Source organism: Chanos chanos, chromosome 3 (assembly GCF_902362185.1).
Source record: "Chanos chanos chromosome 3, fChaCha1.1, whole genome shotgun sequence".
Taxonomy (NCBI): Eukaryota; Metazoa; Chordata; class Actinopteri; order Gonorynchiformes; family Chanidae; genus Chanos; species Chanos chanos.
The window spans coordinates 30,456,369-30,480,010 of record NC_044497.1 but is presented as its reverse complement, the minus strand read 5'-3'; the positions used below and the strand labels follow the sequence as shown (position 1 = coordinate 30,480,010).

General features: G+C 39.4%; 1 protein-coding gene across 1 annotated transcript; it reads right to left on the bottom strand.

The window, feature by feature from the left end:
• Positions 1–989: 989 nt before the first annotated feature.
• On the bottom strand, positions 990–19,454 carry LOC115806866 (cation-transporting ATPase 13A2-like). Its single transcript, XM_030767726.1, has 29 exons — positions 19,442–19,454; positions 17,636–17,730; positions 16,335–16,502; positions 16,063–16,121; positions 15,824–15,890; positions 14,601–14,680; positions 14,432–14,509; positions 14,277–14,346; positions 13,937–14,071; positions 13,702–13,768; positions 12,709–12,840; positions 12,303–12,464; positions 11,948–12,058; positions 11,768–11,814; positions 11,329–11,517; positions 5,143–5,349; positions 4,806–4,913; positions 4,483–4,639; positions 4,201–4,312; positions 4,006–4,130; positions 3,577–3,764; positions 3,248–3,340; positions 3,017–3,096; positions 2,583–2,735; positions 2,324–2,420; positions 1,999–2,222; positions 1,753–1,904; positions 1,485–1,657; positions 990–1,157 (listed from the first exon to the last, which is right to left on the bottom strand). The coding sequence occupies exons 1-29, from the start codon at positions 19,452–19,454 to the stop codon at positions 990–992; spliced, it is 3,510 nt and encodes a 1,169-aa protein (XP_030623586.1).
• Positions 19,455–23,642: the final 4,188 nt, after the last annotated feature.

Below are 23,642 nucleotides of genomic sequence, written 5' to 3'. Positions count from 1 at the left end.
ACATTATATTTGTTGTTTCTCCATAGTAACATCACAACAAACAGCACAGGCAATAAAGGAATCAAAAACGAAAAAACAAATGGAGTCTCATTGCTGCTGTGCTTCAGTATATAGGCTGAACATTAGAGGGGATGTCACGCTGTTATAGCTAATCTGTAATAAAGCTGATAAGACTAGACCATCACAGTCTGGGACATCGGTCTCTTGTGAATATTTTCCTCAATCTGAAGGATTTAGTAGGGTTGGCAATGGGATATTTTAAACTAAGTGCATCAGATTAAGTCATATGTTCCTGTACTCTGTGTTAATTCTACAAATTAATGGGACTGGCAAAGCAAGGTTAGTGACAATTCCAAAAAGGGTCATAGTTTGTTTCACTGCACCCTCTATTCCTAGTACTATTTGAAATGCCTGAGAATGCAAAGATTTTAAATAATTACTTTTGCTTTCCAAATGCATTAACACAATCTAAGAGCATATGTATGGATCTGCTCAGGTATTAAAGATACCATAACATTTTTTTTATATACAGACTGACTTGATGTTCTTTCTGTCCAGTGGTGATGAATATAGTGTAAGCATTTGTCTGTACAGCTATTGCAAATGGCTCCATTACAAGTGTAAACAGAGGGGGTGACAGAGAACATTCCTGACAGCTGCATCTACATGTATTAATCTGTTGTGATACCACATTGTTAGTGAAGATTTCAGCTTAAGCTTTAGAGTAAATCATTCTTACCCGTTTATAAAAATTCTCTCCACAGACGAAACATCATTTATACTGGATACATAAAATATATTTTTGATTATTATCAGATATTTTCATTTGTGAACTGCAGATAATCCCAACACTAGACAGAATTATTTCTATTATGAAAGGAAAAAAGTCAATTGTTATGGTTCCCTAGTGTCATCTTTTGAGATCTAATGCCATAAGAGATCGCTGGCATGCTTAACTAGGCTAAAAAGAATAGCTGTGGTGACTGACACTAATCAAGGCCAGTGATGGTACTTTGTGAGGGGACCAGAGACTGGTTCAAGGGTGGCCATGAAGGGGTGTTGGAAAGAAGAGCATCCAAACGTTTATATTGCTTTTTGGATTCCCGTTTTCTTCGTAGGCATCGGAAGAAATTCAGTGCACCTTGATCTACAAGTACCTGTGCAAAGTGTAAGAAATCCACAGGTGAGGAGAATGTTTTTTCCCCCAAACATGTTAGAACACATAACATGTAGTAATTGAACAAATTACAGCACAACAGTAACTTTCAAGTGATGTCCTCTTAAATTAGAAATTGCATCAACCTGCTCCCGATCATTTGGTATGTGTTGATTTAACCACAAAGTTTATCTTTTGTCTGCATATACAATTTATTCACACGTGGTTATAAGCAAAACCATTAAAATTAAAGGCAAAACAAAATTGTATCTCTGCATGCTATCTTGAAAGTTTTCTTTTGAATTAAGAGAGAGATCACATAGTCTACCTCCAGAAGGAAGCAAATGAAGAAATTGAGTGATGGCAGTCCCACCAGCAGCATTTTATAATTAATATCAGTGATATTGCAGAGTTGCAGAAATTTGTGGATGATAGTCCAAGGAGATAACACCAGCCAGAACATCAGCGCGAACAAGATCAGGAGCAACACCAGAAACAGCCCTAGCAGGGGCAGTGCAGAATGAGAGAAAGACAGAGCATTAATATACATATAAGTATCAATTTAATGAGTACAGCCGATGACCTTGTTCACTCACAGTTATAGTAAAGTGGTTTCTTATAAGGGTATCCCTTTGTCACAACTATGGACATGAAGATGTACTGGAATCCTGATAAAGCAAAGACACTTGTGTCCTCAAAGTTTGGCAGGTTTTCTGCTCCTATCTCCGTCGAATTAAGAGGAACATACCTAAGAACAGTAGAATGAAAAAAAAAAGTTGGAATACACCACAGTGAGAAAGACAAAATAAATTTTGCTATAATTACCTGTTAGTCATTCTTACCAGTCCTGAGAAAAAGTGATGAGTAAGGCTCCTATCTGACCAAGGATTAGGAGGAGGGTGTGCAGGAGCAGACTTCCCAGAACTGGAAGTGCCAACAGGCTGGCAGGGGGGCGCTGTGAGGGCAGTTCATTGCTTGGGCCTCCTCTGCCCATTACAATAGCCAGTGGTGTTACAAGACCCAAGTCAAATAAGAGGAACTGAAAATCACCCAGGTTTGTTTTCTCCTAAAAAAGAGCAGAGATGCTCACACAGTTTTTGGGGAACAAATACAATTTTCAGCATGAACTTGACTTAAACAGACACCAGAATATAAAGAAACACTCACAGTATAGAGGATGAGTACAGAGGTGAACTGAATTAGACTGTACAATGCCATGTATTTGAAAAGACTGAATGATGTCACAAGGGAACATCTTCCCTCCCTGTTTGAACAGAGAACATTCCACTGAAACGATATTCATACAATCACACTGAATCATCACTTACACCAGTCAATAGAAAAAGTTCCTTTGCATTTTTTTGGTAAATATGTAGGAAAACAGGCTTGAGACATACCAGATAAAAGTCAAAGTGTGTGGTTTTACCTGATAAGCAGGGGGACACAGCTGATGTTGTCAGTCTTGGAGGTGAAAGGAGAGGCTACAGAAGCCTCTGCCTCAGACAGAGACACACCAACATCAGCAGCTCTCAGGGCTCCACAGTCATTGGCTCCATCCCCACACATGCCCACCCGGTAACTGTGGGAGAGCGGAGATGGAAGACACATTTTAATGAATGTTCCCCATCTGTTCACTTTATTGGTCTTAATATGATTACAAGTAAATGTGTATAATTGGTTAAGGCAGTTTTCATATTCATACCATACAGACTGCATGTTGGAGGGTTGTAATAAGAGGAGGAGAAAAATTCAATTCTTTAGTTTTTGTTCAAAATTTTACACTATTTGTCTATTTTGCTTCATGTCTGTGTTTAAACCTATCGGCTTCCTTCATTGTTCAGTAATTGTCCCCTTTCTCACTTCAGTTTCTGCAGGGCTTTGACCAGCTGGGTCTTCTGCTCTGGTGACATTCTTGCATATACAGTTCCTCTCATCAGGACCTGAAATGCAAGTTATCAATTGCTGATTATTTTTGAAAACATCTAGTGGAAAATTTGACCAGTTATGAGTAAATTCTTTGTAATATGCTAGTTATGGATGGGTAGATGAGATGAATGACTCAGGCACAAGGACATTAATGTCAGTAATCACCTTGGGAAGATCATAAGGGAAGTAGTCACACAAGGCAGTGAAGGATTTTCCATTCACAGCCAAATGATAGCTAACTCTGCTTTGGTTAAGTCCCTGAAGGTAAGGGAGAAACAGAATACAAAGAACTTGGCTGTTAAAATGACACATTCACCAAATGTAAGTGTACTTTGTGTGAACATTTATAATAAGTATAGCATAGCCCAACTCAAATTAAGTCTGAATGGTGAGCCATTGATCCACTTAGGTTAAGACGAGTTTCCTACCTGAAAATTCATCAATGTATATAATGAGCTATAGATGTTAAGTGATAAATAAATGGAAAAATAAACCTGTGCAAGGATATCCATATTCTCATTAGTGTTTGATCGAGATTGAGAACTCCCATCTTCTAGATTAAACTGGAGTAGTGCTGGAAAATCACCAGTAGGGGGAGATGCATGAACAAAAATTAACCTCTCATGAGGGGACAACATGCCACATCCTCGGGCAACATTCACAGCTGTAAGGTCATTGTCACCTGTTTAAGGAAAAGAGAAATTTGTTAGTAATTTTGTGGTATGAGCAAGGAGGACAACCATTTTAACCCTGAGGCACATACAACTTGTGATTGAACGCTACTGCAGAAATCAACACAAAACAAAATTAATGGCACATTGATCCGATGACAGTGGCCCCAAGACAGTTACCAGTTTGACTGATTGTCAAAACTAAAAATAGATATTAGTGTGGCTACATGGTAAAATGTCATTTTTACCTACCAGTGACCATAACAGGACGGAGCTGTGCCTGTCTCAGAGTACTGATGACTCCTGCACTCTCAGGCTTCAATTGGTTCTTCATCACCAACAGGCCCAGGAACTGCAGTTCTCCCTCCACCTCTGTCCTGTGAATAAACCTCTATGAATAACCGATGCTATCAAACACATCTTTGACATTGTCTTAAATCCACCAACCTTTCAATAGTGCTGAAATCGGTCTGCACATCAAAGTGTTTGTAGGCAAGCCCTAGAACTCTGTAACCCTCACTGGTAAAACCACAGAGTATGTTGGTAAACTGAGAGGGTACTGTCAAAGAAAGGATAATTTAATGGAACAACAAATAAAACTAATCAAATTAGTCTGACACTTTCAGTGAATGCAGTCACTTTTATATACAAGTTCTCCTCATTAAGACAATATATATATACATGGAAAGCAAAAACGCTTTCCCATTTTCTAAAGTATTTTGTCCTTACCACTTTCTCTCACACAGAAGCTGACCACCATTTCAGGGGCACCTTTGAGGAAAGCAAAGGCTGACCCTCCCCCTGGGCTCACAGTTACCACACTCATCCTCTGTAGAGTGGAGGAAAAGGGGAACCGACGCACGACGGCTATCGGCTGATTAATGGACTAAAGCAAAAGGAAGACAAGGAGGGGGTAACAAAATAGAGAGTAAAGTGTCAGCTTTAGATTGCTATATTTAATAACATAAAAAATCATCATGTCATTTCCTTTTCTCAACACTGTGAGTCCCACACACAGTCATTTCCTCATCTACCCAACATGCAGTGCTTACAGTGTTCTCAGACTGTGACTCAGCGGCAGGAGGTCTCATCACTGCAAGGACTCTGTGGTTCCCAAACTCAGTCATCAGTCCATCCTCATCTGTCGGCTCCTCTAGATCCTATCATATGAGACAGGAAAGAGAGATTTTTAACAGTCTCATAGGAATGCTCTATATATAGTTAAATAGTTTCCTCTTTCATAATGATATCAAAAGGTTTAAATATACCACAGGAACAATCAGCACTCTTTCTTGGTTATACTAATGCAGATTACACACGGAATACTCAGGCTTTACAGAGTACGAACCATTCAAGGGAAATGAAGGATGGTGTCAAGATAAACCTTACCCAACCAGTGGACTCAATCATTTTCAGCTCCAGAGGGTCTCCAATGAGCTGATCTCCTAGAAGGGCCACAGTATGACAGCTAGCCAAGGCACAGAGCATTGGGCTGGGAGGAAGTAGGCGGGGGTCAGGAACAAGCTCACCGAAACCAGTCCCTTTTACCTCCATCACTCCCAAAACATCCAGACCTTCCTCTGTCAGTGTGCCAGTCTGGTGGAAAACAAAGAAATTTTTCAATTTTCAAAAAGAAAATTGAACATTTAAACTCTTCACCATTTGAATTTTATTTCTCAATTACTCAGAAAGAAAAGAAGAAAGAAAGAAAATGTACTAATACACTGAGTCTCCAATACATCTAATATTTAAAAACACATGAACACAACATAACAGCAAGAAGATCCTGGGTTTGATTCTCAGTGGGGCAGCCAGGGTCCTCTCTATGTGGAGTTTGCATGTTCTCCCCGTGTCTGTGTGGGTTTCTGCTAGGAGCTCCAGTTTCTTCCCACAATCCAAAGACATGTGAGTAAGGTGAACTGGAGACACTAAATTGCCCCTAGGTGTTTGTCTGTGTGTCTGCCCTGCAATGGACTGGTGACCTGTCCAGGGTGTTTCCCCACGTTTTGCCCAATGAGGGCTGGGATCCTTAATTAGGATAAACGGCTTGGAAAATGAATGAATGAATGCAGGCAATGTAGAGTTGAGAAACACAAGAGAAACAGCTTGTGTTATAGCATGACGTGTTTATCCATACAGCCTTAAGCCAAAGTCAGCAATAGTTATGGTAATTATACCTGATTTTTATACCAACTCAAAACGTGAAGTTACCTATACGGTGTAAATTGCCTCTGAGCAAATATTTGTCCTCCTTCCCATGACTATGAGCCAACAAAGCAGTTATGTAGCTATATAAGCAACTATAGCCCATAAGAAAAATAAAATTTAAACTGTTTGTCTTAGGAAGGATGTTTGTCATCTTATTATGTTTTCCTCTGTCTTTTATTTTATATAATCTCTAAAGATCCATGTGCATTTTTTGAGCTGTATATGCTAGGGAGGCAAGGGGAGATTTAAGGTGTTCATGAGCATATATTACAATTAGCTACAATGGTCAGTATTTTCATTAAACTCTGAAATGTATATTCTAATTATTTTACGGCATTTTACAATTAATATTTCACAAGTCTGGACAAGGTATTTCTAACACAACCCTTTTTACAAATACTGTTCGTTAAACACTTAAAAGCAAACATTGTACTTAAAAATACATAGTGTTTGCTGGCAGTGGCAAAATGTCATATACATACACACACACACACACACACACACACACACACACACACACATATATATATATATATATATATATATATATATATATATATATATATATATGATATATGAGGTGTCTTAGTAAGGTGTTGGGCCACCATAAGCTGCATAGATTCCTTGGCATAGATTCCACAAGTTTCTGGAACTCTACTGGAGGGATAGAACACCATTCTTACAAAAGATATTCCCTCATTTGGTGTTTTAATGATGGTGGTGGAGAGTGCTATCTAACACAAAAGTCCAAAATCTCCAATAGGTAATCAATTGGGTTGAGATCTGCGAAGGCTATAGCATATGATTTACGTCATTTTCATACTCAAACCATTCAGTGACCCCTCGTGCCCCGTGGATGGGAGCATTGTCATCCTGGAAGAGACCCCTCCCATCAGGGTAGAAATGTTTCATCATAGGATGGGTGATCACACAGAACAACTTTGTATTGATTTGCCGTGACCCTGCCCTCACAAGTTGACCTAAACCATGCCAGCAAAATGCCCCCAGCTCAGCATAACAGAGCTACCGGATCCCCTCACTGTAGGGGTTAAGCATTCAGGCCTGTACTGTTCTATTGGTGTATACCACACATGCACTCGCCCACTTTTTCCCACATCTCTGTAGACCAGTGCCTATGGTTTCCACACCACTGAACTCTCAAATGTGCACGTTTGTAATGAGGGGTTTATGCACCGCAACCGTACTACAACATTCCTCTCTACATAATTGTCGGCTGACGGCTCTTGCTGACATGCCCTGCATTGACATTCTCAGTCACCTGAAGAAGAGTTGCTCTTCTGTTTCTCCTTACATATCACTATAATGCACGAGCATCAAGGTCATCAAATGCACTTCCGACCCTATTTACTGATGTCTTTCCCATAGATCTATTGAAACACTGGCCAGTTGAGCAGTCTTTATGGCTGAAACTCCTGCCATCCGTGCCCCAACAATGAACCCGCTTTCAAAGTCACTGAGATCTTTTCCTCTTGCCATCTTGATCCAAAATCGAGATCAACTGGGTCTGCTCAGCATTTTATACATGCCACAGAGCATAACTGGATGTTAACTGCTTAATTGTACCAAGCAGTACACCTGTGTGGAAGCATCTGCATTTGTTGTGCTTCTACTCTCATTTATTCGGGTTTTTCCTTTAGTTTGTCATCCGTCTGTGTGTGTGTGTGTGTGTATATATATATATATATATATATATATATATATATATATATATATATGTATGTATTTAGAGAGAGAGAGAGAGAGAGAGAGAGACATGACTCATACCCACTCAACAATATAAGGTACCAGTAACTAAGCAACAGTACACTGAAGCAGTATTAACTGCCCAGTTCCTCATCGTCCCAGACCTTGAGACCAAAAAGTTACTGTTACCCATGCCCTCAATCACCCTCACTGGTCTCCTCAACTTGGAAGACCAGCTTTCTCCTGACCAGCAAAGTATACAACCCATTTAACATCAACTAGAGTACAACTATCAAGAACCAGCTTTCTCCACAGCATTTGGCAGACTACCTAAGTCCACTCTGGAAGTTTCTTGCAGTTTCTGTAGACCTTGAGCCCTGTAGTGCATCTGGCCTCTCAGCTGAGGAGGAGTCTCGCAGGGTGTAGGACCTGACTCACTATGCCCCCACCTTGCAATGCTTTACATGGTGGTTGTAGAGCAGCTCTATTGTGCTCACCAAACTTTGACTAGATCCCCATGCCCTAAACCTCAGTATCCATGTCATGGTCAGGTCTTGTTTTTGTAAGTGCCCTAGCTAGCCTGCTCCTGATAGAAAGTTCCATCTCTAATGGTTGCATACGCCGTTGTGCTTTATCACTCTTCAACGAGTCAGTGTTGCCAGTCTTGCAAGTGTCCTTGGGTGTTTAGCACCTTGGAATACAGGCAAAACAATGTCCTCCCTTTCAAAGTATAGTCTGTACATGGTTGAATGATAAGGCAGGTTCTTTTAGCAAAGATCCTATCACTTTGTCAGGTCTCTGTCTCTACCACTCCCTGCCCCCATGACAGTCAGAGGCAAGTTGGATCTGATCGGCTAATTGTTTTGTTCTCCAATTATTGTGTGCACCTGCCCCCAGTTTGTTCCCTGTTTGTGTGTGTATATATACCTGTGTTTTCCTTTGTACTCCTGTGAAGTCTTACATTTGTGAGTACCAAGTTGGTCCTTGTTTCCTAGTTTTACTTGTGGTCCTGTTAACTTTGATCCTTGTCAGTCTTGTTCCTAGTTCCCCTGTTAGCCCTGTTCCTCTCTTTTACCTTGATCCCAGTTAGCCTTGTTTGTCTGGTTCTCTCTGTTTAGCCTTCTGGTGTATAAACCTTGGCTTACTCTTGACTTAGACCTTGCCTTGCCTCGCCAGTAGCTTGTGTATTGTGTACCTGCCTATTTGACTCCAACTTTGAAACTGATTTGGATTACAATAAAGGATTGCCTGCACCTACATCCAGTGTCCTCTGTTTGTGGCACACTGCCAGAAAAGGGAGCAATATAACTCTGTCCATCAAATGGTCAAACACAGGTTTTATTCAATTAATTTCATGCTGTCCTACAAGGACAAGGGCTATTTCTCATTCTTCACCCAAAAGGTTTAAATGGCTAAAATGTGTAGCTTTTCAGATGTAGCACCTCCTTCCATCTATAAGGGATGGAACCTGGTTCACCTTAGTGAAACTATATGATTTGTCATATGCTTGCACATCAGGCTTGTCAAACTACTTCTGTTTTTCATTCAAGACCAAATAAGTTCTCAGTCCACTTGCTCACTTTTTCAAAGGACACTGGATTTGATGCCTCTGGGGGCAGTATTATGATCTGGGGTTGGTTCAGTTGGTCAGGTCTAGGCTCAGCAATGTTATGTGGCAATAAAATGAGGTCAGCTGAGTATCTGAATGTACTGAATGACCAGGTTATCCCATTAATGGATTTTTTTCTTTCCTGATGGCATGGGCATATTCTAGGACGACAATGCCAAGATTCATCGGGCTCAAATCGTGAAAGAGTGGTTCAGGGAGCATGAGGAATCATTTTCACACATACATTGGCCACCATTGAAAGTCTTTGGGATGTGCTGGAGAAGACTTTAAGGAGTGGTTCGACTCTCCCAATATCAACAAGATCTTGGAAAAAAATTAATGCAACTCTGGATGGAAATAAATGTTGTGATGCTGTGTAAGGTTGTCGAAACAATGCCACGGCGAATGCGTGCCATAATCAAAGCTAAAAGCAGTCCAACAAAATATTAACATGGGACTTTTTTGTGGCAGTATATATGGAGATGCACTCAACTGTCCAAACAAGTGTCTAATCTGTAATACAATAAGGTCACAAGCCAAAAGGGACATCTCTCATCAACTTCAGGTGGATGACTTCTCTGGACTAGATTTGGGGGTCTGCATCCATCTGGGCTGCTTTGAGAAACCCTGTTAAAATGCTGCCAAAAGCTGATAGAAGCATTTTACTATCCTGACTGCTCAGACCATCTTATTGGTGTTGCTGAACATGTTCCTATTTCTGCAACTGCTTACAGCACAGAAAGTGAGCCCATGGGATGATGGAAGCAGTGAACTATGCGTTGGACTGTTTTCTTTCAGTGTTCCATGTGGAGAGCATGATGGTCCAGGTAATCAATTCCATGACATGTTGCAGCACTACATAAACCCAAAAGGTAGTATTATATTTCTGACACTACATGCACAGGTGGGCTGTCTCCTGTTTAGAGCTGAGATAGTATTGTTGAGGTTTACCTTCTAGATAGACTTCTAACTAGGGGGTGGGAGTGGTGTAAAGCAGGGCCATGGCATCTTCACCTCAACATTTTGGAGGACATTTGGTCTTGCTTTGAATATAGTCTAGTTAAAGTATAGTTTGACCTCTTTACTTCTTAAAACAGTATTCACTATCCCTCTGCAGTGTTTGACAGTCAGGAGGGGTTGCTGCGCATGGACATTTTAGCAAACAATGTGTGACATAGATATTTCAGTTTTATTAATTAATGTTCACCCACTACTTAGGTTTGTTACACAGAGACCTTGGTTAGCAAAGGAGAATGAGTGATGAATATGATACAGTATTTACTGTGTCATAAGTGATGTTGTGTCTTTCATGTGATGCTGGACAATCAGCCTTTCTGTCTTTAGATGGCTCCCCCTTTCAGTGAGACTGACCTGTGTACTGACCAGAGGTGGGCAAAGTAGTATTTCTACGAAGATTTATTACTTTTATTGTACAATCTATTGGAATTCCACTTTCCTAATTTTCATAAGGAGTTGTTTCTCAAAGAAAAAGAATACTTTTGGGATGACACAAGGGATGACAAAAAATCTGCAGAATATGATGGAGTTCTGTAATTACACTCTGTAATTACTTGATATGTGCAGGGTAATAAAAATCAGGTTTGTACAGTATTGCTCTTATTGTCCTCTAGGTCGTGCTGATTGTCCAGGATAGAAACGTCGGCAGCACGCTTGTATTGCCATTTTTTCAGTTTGAAAGTTGGATGTCTGACCATGCCATGAATGGTTCAACATTGTTAACAGATTTTTAGAGATCATTGCAGTGTGTACCAATGTATCTCATTCACATACAAATAAGTGTTACTGGATGGAATGAGGTGAAGTTCCTTTCTGAGGTGCCACTTTATATTAGAGTGAACTTTTGTTGTATTGGTCTGTTATGCCTATCTTAATCCTCAACCACTTCCCAGAGACCACTACTTAAGAACTGACCTGAAATTGTAGGTTGAACATAATACACCATAAATTAAAGTAACTCTGTAGAATGATAGAACACTTCACAGCTCTGCATAACATAGGTGGTTCAATCTACAGCCACATGTACTGCTACCAACCTTGTCAAAGCAGAAGAGAGAAACCTTTCCAGAGACATTGATGCGGGGTGGGCTGATGCAAAATACTCCATCTTTCTTAAGGCGATACTGGGCATAGATGGTGCCTGTCATGATGGCTGCAGGAAGAGCAGGAGGCACTATGATGGTTACAACATCCAGAGACTGCATGAGAATTTCCCACCAGGCAGCCTGCCAACATAAAATACAGTTGTATGCTAAGCAGAATCTTTTGTGCACCTCAGTCCTGAAGAGTTAAAGATCACAACAGAGAAGTACAGATAAACAGATCATTATGGACCTGATTACGGCAGGCAAAAAGTATTGCATATCCATGATATTTAGTGTTAGTGCAGCTTTGTTTCTTTTGGTTTTATAACATTGTGGAATATTATAAATGGTTGAAGCCAGTATATGTTCATGAAAAAATTAAGATACTTACACTGCTCTTGCTAAGAATTACACAGCTGTAGACTGTACCACACAATGCTGAAATATGAAGATAGTCATCAAATTTTTAGTACAACTGCTATGCCTGGAAAAATGTCCTTTTGTTGATAGAAGATTGACAAGACACAAGCTAATAAAACCATCTTAAAGTAAATAAATATTATAAATTTACCAAGAAATCCCAAGAAAAACAAGAACTTGCAAGCATCCTTATTAAAACGAAAGTCAGTAGGTTGTGCATAAAGAATCGAGCTGACCAAGTTGCCTTTTGCAGTGAAAAATCCTGGAAGACAGAGGGAAAAGAGATCAGAGCAAGGTGCACAAATTAATTAAAATAAAATGTAAAAACTATACATAAACCTCAGAAATACTTGACAAGATATATGTCAGTACTTTTTACAGACTGTTTCAGACATCTGAAATTATTTAATGCTGGTGCAATTGTTTAGGTCTCACTGCTTGTTTTGAACATCGTGTTGTCTGACAGGCTCTAGAATGCAAAAGTTTCACATTGCCTTAATTCTTACCTGTACGTGTGACAACAGCAACTGCCCCTTTCCCTCCTTGGTAACTGCCTTTAGCCTGAATGACCTGTGTGCCACAGAACAAAGTGTGTCGTTTCTGGGATTCAGGACTGTACTGTTCCCCAGTGGACGGTAACGGTGTCTTCATCACAGGCACACTCTCACCTGAAACAGATGGAGGGAGGAACAACAATGAAAGAAAGAAAATCCCACCAAGATATCCAGTGATCTGGGTTAAAAGAAAATCAGTCAAGTTTATGCCAAACAATACCCATTAGATTATGCCTGGACTCTACAGTACTCTTCAGTTTATATCTGTCCTCTACCTGTACAGACTTCAGTAAGCGAATCTTTGTGTGACAGCCACGTCCTAATTGAGTTGATCATTCTTATTTCTTCTAGGCCTCACCCGTTAGCATGCTCTCATTGACCATGCACTCCCCTGTCAGCAGAGCCGCATCACAGGGTAAAAGTTGACCCTCTGTAGGGATCACAATACAATCACCAGGGACCAGTTCCTCTGAACTCACACACTCCTCCTCTGGACACAGGAGGGAAAGAAAACACTCAGTTAGGTCAAAGTTCAATAATGAGAAGGTCTTGTCCTGCAGTAAACCCCTTGTGAGCACCAATATAATGTATAAATATTAATGTTAATATTAATATAAAATTAATATTAATATAAACTGAGAATAATTGTCAGTACATCTGCCAGGATTGGGGAATCTGGCCGCCCTGCTGGCCATCCTGTGTATTGTCGAGTTGTGCTTTTGTTTGTTTTGGTTTTGCCATGTGCTTCTGTTTGTCCCTGTGTACTCCTGTCCCCGCCCCCCACCTGATCCCTATTATTACCTCGTTTGTCTCCTCCAATAGTCTGTCTCTGCTGTTTATTGTTCTGTGTATTTAAGTCCTGTGTTTGTACCTGTTCTTTGTCAGATTGTGACCTTTTGTTCTCTCTGCCAGTCTGTGTGTTTTGCCTCCCGTGATCTGTTATTTTTGACCGTGTTTACCTGGATCTGTTTTTGCTTTACGTTTTGGATTTGGTTGCCCTGTGGATCCCTGGCTCTGACCTTGTTTGTATCCTGTTTTTGACCAATCTTTTGCCTCACGATTTGGATTTGTTTGCCCTCTGAATTTCTGGATTTGACCTTGGACTGGACACTGTTTTTGAGATTTGGATTCTGATTTTTGTTCTAAATAAATCTTATTTTACTCAGTGGGTCTGCGATTGGGTCTTGGTCTGTCAAATCCTCACAATAATGTTCACCCGTGACCTTTGGCAGATTAAAGCAGTTACATTTCAGCCATATTAAAACTCAAATAATTTTGAGTTAGTATGTGCATACGGACTAAACGATTTTTAAGTCAAAAGCTAGCCAATTTCATATGGAGCAACACTCACCTCCAGTGTCTCTGCGAACTGTAATGTTCACTATCAGTTGGGCCATTTTATGAAGAGCGGTGCTTTGCTGCAGAAACACACAGACAAACCAAGCTCTAACTGAATGAACTATGAGACATTCTCATCATACAAACACATTAATGGGATATTTTATGAGCCCTATCTTTTACACTCCACTTTAGAGCATCTGAATCTCACAGCAGTCCTTATGTAGACCAGGAAAACCCCTTCTCACCTTGCGGATCTCGTAGAGCGACAAAGCAATGGAAAGAACTGATATGACCACGATACAGACAGTGTAATAGACGTAATTCTCAATTGTCCACAGGGTAATACTTAACACCTGGAACATGTAGAATGGGTTGAGAACCTATGTAGATGTGATTAAAAGAATAGTATGAATATATATTTTTGCAGAACATCAATAGTAGAAGCAAATATTAACACGTTAACACAAATTTCATTGAGAAAATGGAAAAAATTGGTTGTTCAAATTAATGAAAGATGGTGAGACATTACTAAAATGTGGAAGACAGTTACAAAGCTAAAGTGTTTATACAGGTAGGACAAACTACCTCCTCAAACAACAGATGCAGGTAAGATTTCACAGGTACATCTATGATGTTTTCTCCGTAGACCCTCCTCCTTAGAAAAAGAACATATATAAAACCACAACGGAAAAGACCTGGAATATCAGAAATATTATCAAAGATTTGTAGGATGGACTAACCGGGAGCTTTGTTCCACACAACTCAGACCTTGTTTCAGGCGATGCAGGTCAGCACATGTCCAGTCCTCATTGAGAACACTAAGTAAAGGGATGGTTCACACTAAATATTCATATAGATACAGCAAAACCCAAACATGACGAGTCTTTGCTCTGCATTCTTCAACAGTACCTGACTCGACAGAAAGCACCTTTCCTGGCCATCCAGACATAACGAATGCCCTCAAACACATAGTACCGCAGTATGGTTTTCTAGAGGATACAGAAAGTCATATTAGTAGTTGAATGATGTATGGGGAAAAGCACAATATCACAAAACAAGGACAGACATGTCATACAAGGAAATCACAACTCTAACACAGCATCCCTGGTGCTCTGCCAGTGTTGATCTCCACAGCCAAGTTCAAGGACATAGATTTAATTTGTACATTTCTATAAAATATCATTTAAGCCTGTCCTTCTTTATAACATGTGAGAGTTGCTGTGATTTTGACAGCAGTGTTGTAATGAAAGTGGTTGCTGGTTACTATGTTTTGTCCCCTTAAATTGTTAAAGAGGACAATTTCAGGAGGTAGTTGGCTAAATATACAATATACGTATATCTATACATATATATCTATATCTATCTCTCTCTCTCTCTCTCTCTCTCTCTCTCTCTCTCTCTATATATATATATATATATATATATGTATGTATGTATGTATCTTTAGCCAACTACCTTACCAAACGGGACTGTAATGTTAATAAAAACAAAACTTTAAAATCTTTTGAGAGCTTGTATTTTTCAACAAACAAAATTTTATTCAATAGGTTGTAACAGCCAGATTTATTTTTTGAAGGGGTAACAAACCTCACCTCCAGAATCAACACATGAACCATCTAAATGTGAGTGTGAATATCTGTATAAATGTATAAATATCTCTCTGTTGGAGCTGGAAGCCTACTCTTTCCTTGGAAAGTTACCAAGCCTCTTCTTTTACTATGAACATGCATACTGTCAAACTTTATTGTTTGTTGTACCTGCCCTTTTGTCCCTTTTTGGTTTTATCTTTATTTTGTGTGAACCTTTTATTAATCTTGGCGTTTGTTAATGAAAAACTCTTCAGTTACAAGTTAACTCACTTACAAGAGAAGACAGGAGCAATAAATGATTGAATGAATGGCAGTTTAGACTGCTGATATGTGGTCTGATGATGCTGAACGCTGATAGATTGGTTGCAAGGTATGGGGAGACAATGGTATAACACTTACATTTAGCTGGTTCATGTGTGCTGATTCTGGAGGGGAGGTTTGCTGCTCGTTCAAAAGTTAGAACTGGAAGATGTAACCTCTTGAATTGACATGCGACACTTCTTTGCATCTAAAAATCTCTCTGCTTTAATTTGTTCTCTATACCTGGTCCTTGTGTAGCTGAACTGTGTCTCTCCATTCATCATCTGTTTCTCCTATGTCAGTCTCCATACTGCAAGAGTGAAAATGCACCAATTACAATTACTAATGCACTAATCTCCATAACAGTTAAACATTAACTATCACAAGTAAAATAAATCTGTGAAAATACCATCCTCTTTTTTTGCAGAGGAAAACAGTCAATAAGAAATAAAAAAAAAACAAAACAAAACAAAGACACTCACCTGTCTTCCTCCATCTCCTCTGTAAGTACATCTATGACAAATGCCCGACCACAACTGTCCTATGACAACACATATCCAAATCATATTCATTTCAGTTAAAATAATATTTCATCAAACAAGTATAAAAAATAACAATAAAGCATCTATGAAATGTAAAGAAATGAAATGTGCCATGAAATGTATCCTGACACTGTTTCAGTTACACCACATTTATAACAGTTTACTCAAATAAACCCTTTCTTTGGCTTAAAAAAAAGTGGTGTGCCTCTTACCCATAAGATTAGGGTACCTGCCATGGAGATGGGGCAGGAGGTACATCGAGCCTGGACACCTAAACGAGGACGCCACTTGAACAACAATAGCAGGAGACCTAAAGTACACACTGCCCCAATGTAGCAAAGCCATGTCTTCCAACCAACCTGTCTATATCCCTGAAGATTCTGACAAACATAAAAATACACAAGATGTAAGACATAATCTTCTTTCAAAATAAGACTGAGCATTGCCAATGCCTGACATTTTTTCTTGCAGGTGCTATGGGGATATTTGGTCACTCTGTGAAGGTTTTCCGGGATTTAAAGTACGCACTGATACAAGACATATTGGACATGGCTGTCAGGGTCACGCAGCAGGCTGACCTGTGTGAAATGTATAATTAATCTTATAATAATAACAATAATAATAATTGCATTAATTTGCACAGAGATTTCGATAACATCATGTATCAGCTTACCAAGCGATACAACAAAATATTTTTCCATATACAAGACTTTATATAAACAACAAAATACTCGGCTGTGTCAGAGCGAGCGATTTATGTGTGCAGGGACTGGGGATATCAAAGTATGGTAAAGGAATTTATCGTGGGTTAAGCAGAAAAAAACCACAATAGTATGGTGGGTCTGTCGTGTCTGAGGGAAAACGGATCCGTAATGTGGTCACTGCTTTTTTTCAAAGGAGGGAGACATGAAGTGTTGTGTATCACTACAATAGAAAAAATTGTTCAGATGTCTAAGCTTATAGAAAGGGATACTCCAGAATTATCACTTTTACTGAGTCGCCTAACGCTAAATGTAACATATCAACATTCATCCATCTTAAACAGCTCGCATTGTAGGGGTATCCCCACAACGTTTATACCATTTTCAGGAACCAGTCAGAAACTCCACCACCTGCAATGACCTATTAATGAACAGTACATACAGTATTTGCATGTCCCAACCAATTTACATGCATATATTTCTAGTGTGCCTAGAACACCACACGAAGAACTCCGCTCACAGCTTGGTGATGTAACAGGAAGTGTGATATGTAGGCCCTATATCACCTTATTAAAGTATGTGTACACAGCTTTGTACGGCTTTATAACGGTCAGAAAGAAATGGAGGCACTTTTGAAGCACGCCTAGCTTGTCTTTGATGTGTGCAGTTCATTGCCACGATAACAATAGCTACGATAACAGGGACTTGGATAGTGAAATGGGTGCTGCTTTATAAAACAGTGTTATTAAAATTGTGTTCTATACCCTGAGGCCATAAGGGGGAATCTTTAAAAAGATAAATTTGGCACAAACCATATGTGAGACAGCATGGGGCAAAGAAGCTCCAGACTCTTCTAAGACATGTGTTGGATCAGAGGAAGAAGGGTCCTCACCTTGATATCTGCTTCCTATGAAACAGGACAGATATTTTTGTTTTCAAAAGTAAAGTAACAAAAATATATGTTTAGGAGTAGATTAATAAAGAATAGTGTTACTCTAATAAATGCAGCATTTTTTAATATGTTGAAAGTAACGATAACATTTGCCAAGATAATTTCTGTTGATTAGTTAACAGACAGTTATCTGTCACTCTCTGGAGGAAAGACTGCCCAGGTTATTGGAAGTGCTTTATTCTCAGGTTGAGAAGGCGGGTGGAATTGATGAGTCACAAACAGAAACAAAAAGTGATATGTCAGATTATGCTCAACAAAATTTCCATACCCAAATGAATTGATACAAATGGAAAACAAAACCAGCACCCTAATACAGCATAAGAACAAGAAACCACAAAAAGAAAAATGCATGAAGTTAATAAAACAGGCATTCTAAATTTCTGCTGAATAAACATCCATCAATTTATTTTCTAAAAACAATAAGAGGCTCTAATGTAATAATACGACAACTCTGTTAAGTATGTGTGTGTGTGTGTGTGTGTGTGTGTGTGTATATACACACAGACACACACACATACACACACACACACACACACACACACATATACATACCTATAAAGCTCAAACAATTAATCTTTTCCTTCAGTGTCTGACAAATCACAAGTACAAGAATTGAAATATCAAACACACTGACTATAAATATCATATTACACTGGGATGAGTCAGTCTGAAGTGAACTGAATGTTCTTCTTACAGCTGTGTAGACATCTAGCTTCAGGAGCTAACAACTGCCAAAAAGATCGCATAATATATGAAAGATTGAAAATAACTGTTGTCCACTTCAGATCATTTAGCTTGTTCATCAAAATATCTCAATCACTGACTACAACTTTGAAGAAAACAAATATGTACGTAGGTATAAATTATGCACCTGAAATTGAGACAGACTCGTTGTTTATAAGACACCACAGAATGAGTTTTAAAACCGGTAAAGCATCTTTCGCCGAATAAAAGGTAGCTACTTATTTGTGAGGAATGAATGAGGAAATTCTGGTATACAGTCCAAGTCCCGTTGTCAACACCTAAAAAAAAAACGGTTGGTGGAGGACCCATCCAGCCTGCTATTGTCTGTTGTTTACAAGTAAAATTGGTTTTGGACAGAAGTTAAAATACTTACCTACACTCTTATAAAAAAGGGTTCTTATGGGAGCCATATGGAACCATAGAGGTTTCATACAGCATCCTCTTAGCAAAAAGGGTTCTTGAGGGTGCCATAAGGAACCCTCTTAGACAAAAGCGTTCTTGAGGGTGCCATATGGAACCATACAGGTTGTTACGCAGGAAAATAGAACCATTTTGCCAACAAAAGGTGCTATTTCACGCATGCGCGAGCAAGTTGAACTTCAACAGCCTTTGCTGAAACCTTAGACGCATCTGAGATGCATTTTAGTAATGGTAAGTGGCACACAGCTTTCATCTCCTTTGTATATAATGCACTGTATTTTTACATTGCTTTACTCTAATTCCTCCTCCCTGTCTCTGTCCCTTTGACCGTGACCCAAGCCCCTTTGCGTTCAGAGACAATGCAAAAACTCAGACGTCATAAGAAATTCTGGTGTAAAGATGAAGTCTAGTTGTCAACAATGGTTGGTGGCACCTCCATCCCACCTGCTACTGTTTGTTGTTTACCAGCAAAGTTTGTTTCCGACCAAAGAAGAAGACTTACCTAATGTATCCATGTCTTAGTGCAGAGGAACTCATTTTTGCAGATTTACTTAATGGCAAACGCCTAACAATTTAACCCCACCCCTTGTTCCTCATGTGACTGAAATCAAGAAGTGTACATTTGTTGGAAAGGCCTGAGCTGTTGACTACGGATTAACCCTTGGAGTATCCAACAAGCATGAGTGGTAACTAACTGTAATGCAGGTTAGTGGGACCATACAGACAAAAACAAACAAACAATAAATTTGATCTGCAGCATTTCTGTATGCTGATGCCCAACTAATCCTTTCAAACCTGGGAGATGCTATTTGAGAAAAAAGGGAGAGGCTGGATTAACTGCAGTGATTCTTTTAAGGAGGAGCATTCTTTATTTAATCTCTTTAATCATTTGTGCATACATTTTTATAAAACATGGCTAAATATACTTTTCAAAGCTACTGTAACCCTATGCTCTGCTGGACCACCACCTCTGGGTTGCGTGTAAATAAAAATGCTGGATTCAGACTGCTGGTGCAATTTTTCTTTCTCTGAAGACTGGATCACTTTGTTGGCTTTTTAAACAAATGGCACAAGATAAGCAAAATACTATGAACACAGATCAGCCAGCTCTGGCCTGCTTACATAGATCAGTCCTCAGTCATGAGTAGAAAATGCCAGGGAATTTGAGCATGAGCCCCTGATGACATCAACACCGTAGTTAAAAATGAAAATCAATGATAAGCAGGGAATGTCCACAAAAACAGTTTCAACATTTCATTAGCTTGTGACACCACTTTTTAAAATATATATGCTATAAAATGATTTAGGTAGATGGCCTTATTACATGTACTCAAATAGTATTAGCAGCGAATTTCTAAATAGGAGAGAACCACTCTCTCCATCCACTCTCAGAACTTCCTGGACGCTTACAAAACAGTCCAAAATGAAAGGGGGCCTATGGAGCTGTACCCCCAAAAATGTAACTTTCATGGGGTAAATTTTTTTTCTTCAAATTTTCATTATGTTGTCAATATAAACCATTGAGACAATAGATATAGTTCCATTTTTAGATTTTTACGATTTTTCAATCGTAGTAAAATACCTTTCCGTAATACTCCGTAAATACCTTTAGATTTTCATTCGACTTCTTTTTCAAAACTTCCGAAGACTCCAGGTGCCATCGAAGGAGGATGTCCTGTCACAATCAGTTGTAAATCCTTAACTGACCAATCAGCATACATCAGCAGAATGCTAGCATTTCATGAGCAAAATCGCCTTCCCTGTAAGAAAAATGAAAGGACATTAGTTCTGATTAGTTCTCATTCTAATATATAGTCGATACTATCTTTGCAACAGCTAAAACAGAATTTGGGCTTTTTTGTCTAGAGGCAGGTCATTCACATCTGTCTATCAGCACTTTATCAGCTAGCTAGGCTATATCTTGTCTGTGCATAACAGCGGTTAAGCTATAGTATAGTTAAATATAGAGCTCAATATATAACTGCTCAGTTCTTATTTTTCAGTCAGGAAACGTATTGTATAATATGGCAGCAGTATTTGAATAGAAAATCACTTAAGCTCCCCTACATGTATGCTGCATATGAATGTGTTATTAATAGCAGAAAGTGTTCATAATGGAGTGCCAAGAAGTATATGTTATGGAGAGACAAGCAGTACAATGGAACATTTGAGTTGTGGGAGTGGATTAGTTAGTCATGTGTTTCAGTGGGTCTGTGCTAGGTCTTGGTGTCCTTCAAGTTTGGAGAAAAAAACGGAGGTGCCATCTCAGTTTGGAGCCATTTTATAGATCAGTGTCAACTGGTGGCCATGAGAACTGATGAGCTTAGGGCTGGACCAGGACAGGAACATGGACCCAAAATGGCTATGTGGCCCACTGCTTTCCCCTTCTCTCTTGTTTTCTGGGTCAACGCTGCATTAATTAGGACTGCAATAGTGCTGCACTACAGTCAGAATCAAAATCATTCTCAAACATCTCAAAACTCAGTTTGCTTAACTACCCTGTTCCCTGCCCCAACACTGGGGTGTCTGTTCTGAGATCTACAAGGTTCCAGTCCCAAATGTCTTCTCCCAGGATGAGGCCTATATACTCCTGCCCGGACCTCCTGCAGGCCCCTATTCTGAGCCAGTGGCCCACCTGTGATGCTACGCAACCTGACTGAACCAAGAGCAACTTGTCCTTTATAGCTGCGCCAAAATCTCAGTTTTAACTATAGCAAAGCTAATCGTTCTCAGACACTACACAGGTGATCTTGAAGACAAACTTACTGATTGGTTATTAAATGAATCTCCAGTTGTGGTCGGAAGTTTACATACACTCATCATGGACATGAATGTCATGGCAATATTGGGCTTTCAATGATTCCTTTGAACTGTTCTTTTTCTGAGGCAGAATGATTGTACAACATCTTTAATAGAAAGAAAAAAAAATGTTGCACAAGTTTTAATTTAAAAATATACATACAGGGTCAAAAATATACATACAGGGTCAAGAATATAAATACAGCACATCTAGTATTTGGTTAAATGTCCCTTAGCAAGTTTCACCTTGACCACACGCTTTTGGTAGCCATCAACAAGCTACTGGCATAACTGTGGCTGGATATCTGACCACTCTTCTTGAATTGGTAGAGTTCAATTAAATTTGTTGGTTTCCTGGCACGGTGTCACGCTGGTGGTGTGGAACAGGACCCAAGTGCAAAGACACGATGATGATAATGAAAAAACAGAGGACTTTACTGGAACTGAAGATGAAAATACATGTGCAGAAAAGGAACAAAAAACCAATAACAAAAAGGTGCAGCATGACTGTTGTGCAAACTAACACAAACAACGATAGACAAAGACAAGGCAAACACTAGGACTTAAATACAAGGGAGAACTAAACAGGGCAAAACAGGATTGGATAAAATTAACAAGGTAATAATTAGACAAACAGGTACAGGTGAGGGGCGGAGACAGACAGAGAACAGGAGCACAAAGACATGTCAAACCAAAAGTCCAAAATGGCGGTGCAGGTTGTGACACACGGACCCGACTTTTAAGCACAGTCCACATATTCTCGAAGGGGTTGAGGTCAGGACTTTGGTCCATATTTGTAAAATCCTCATGGAAATTAATTTACCTCACTATTCAGATCATGAAGTGAGTTCTCTTTTATATATTGAAGTTGATATTAATTGTTCACGAATCCTTCCTTATACTTGCATTCTCTGAATATCTTAATATCAAAGGTGACTTGACAGAAATTCTGTCAGAATGAGCAGGGCTTACATATATTTAAAATAATGATATTTTTTATATTTACATGTACATGTTTGAATTTAGACTGCTAGACTGACTTGGATCCATTCATGTTATACTTTTCTCAATATTGAGTAGGGATTATATTTTGCAACACTATGTCTTGTTTTGCAATGAAAGTGTCAATAATGTCTTTATTGAGTCCTTCTGACAGGGTTTGGGCAATGAGCAGGGGCGGAGCTATGTGGTGGCCTAGGGGGTCCACTGCCCTGCCGGTTAAAGCTTGGCCCCCCTCCGTTGCCACAGCCGTTCACTGCAGACCATCTTGAAAAAGTAAACCCATTGATAGCCTAGCTCTTTACAGTCACTGGCCTAGCCAAGTATTGCAGGAAAGCGTATAGCTCTGATAGGCTACTTTTAACAAGGGACTGCCCACCAAAGTGAAGGGGCTGCAGCAGCAGGTGAATTCCACACAGCAGACATTATAAAATGCTTAACGTGAAAAGGCACAACGTGGCTTAAATTAATGTTCCAAAACTGCGATCAATGATCACCAAATTTCCCTCAGACATCTTTTGTCAGAGATACTTCCACCTGTTAAAAAAATCAAAACCAGAATCCTAGGAGAATGGACGTTATCTTATATTAAGCGATTTCCTCTCATTTGATGCCCATTATAAGGAAAAGGCTTAACGTGGCTTAATGTTCCAAAATAGCGTCAAGTGATCACCAAATTTGTCTGGCACAACCATAACACCATATTCTATCAAAATAGCAAAACTAAATCCAAGGAATATGGTAGTTAGGCCTATGTTACGTTAAACGCTGCCCTCTCCATTGCTGCCCATTACAGGCAAAGGAAAAAGCTACCTGGTTCAATACACCAAAGGTATGATCAAAGAAGACCAAATTTGTCTCACACATCTCTTGTTATAAACACAATCTCCTCTCTAAAACTCAAA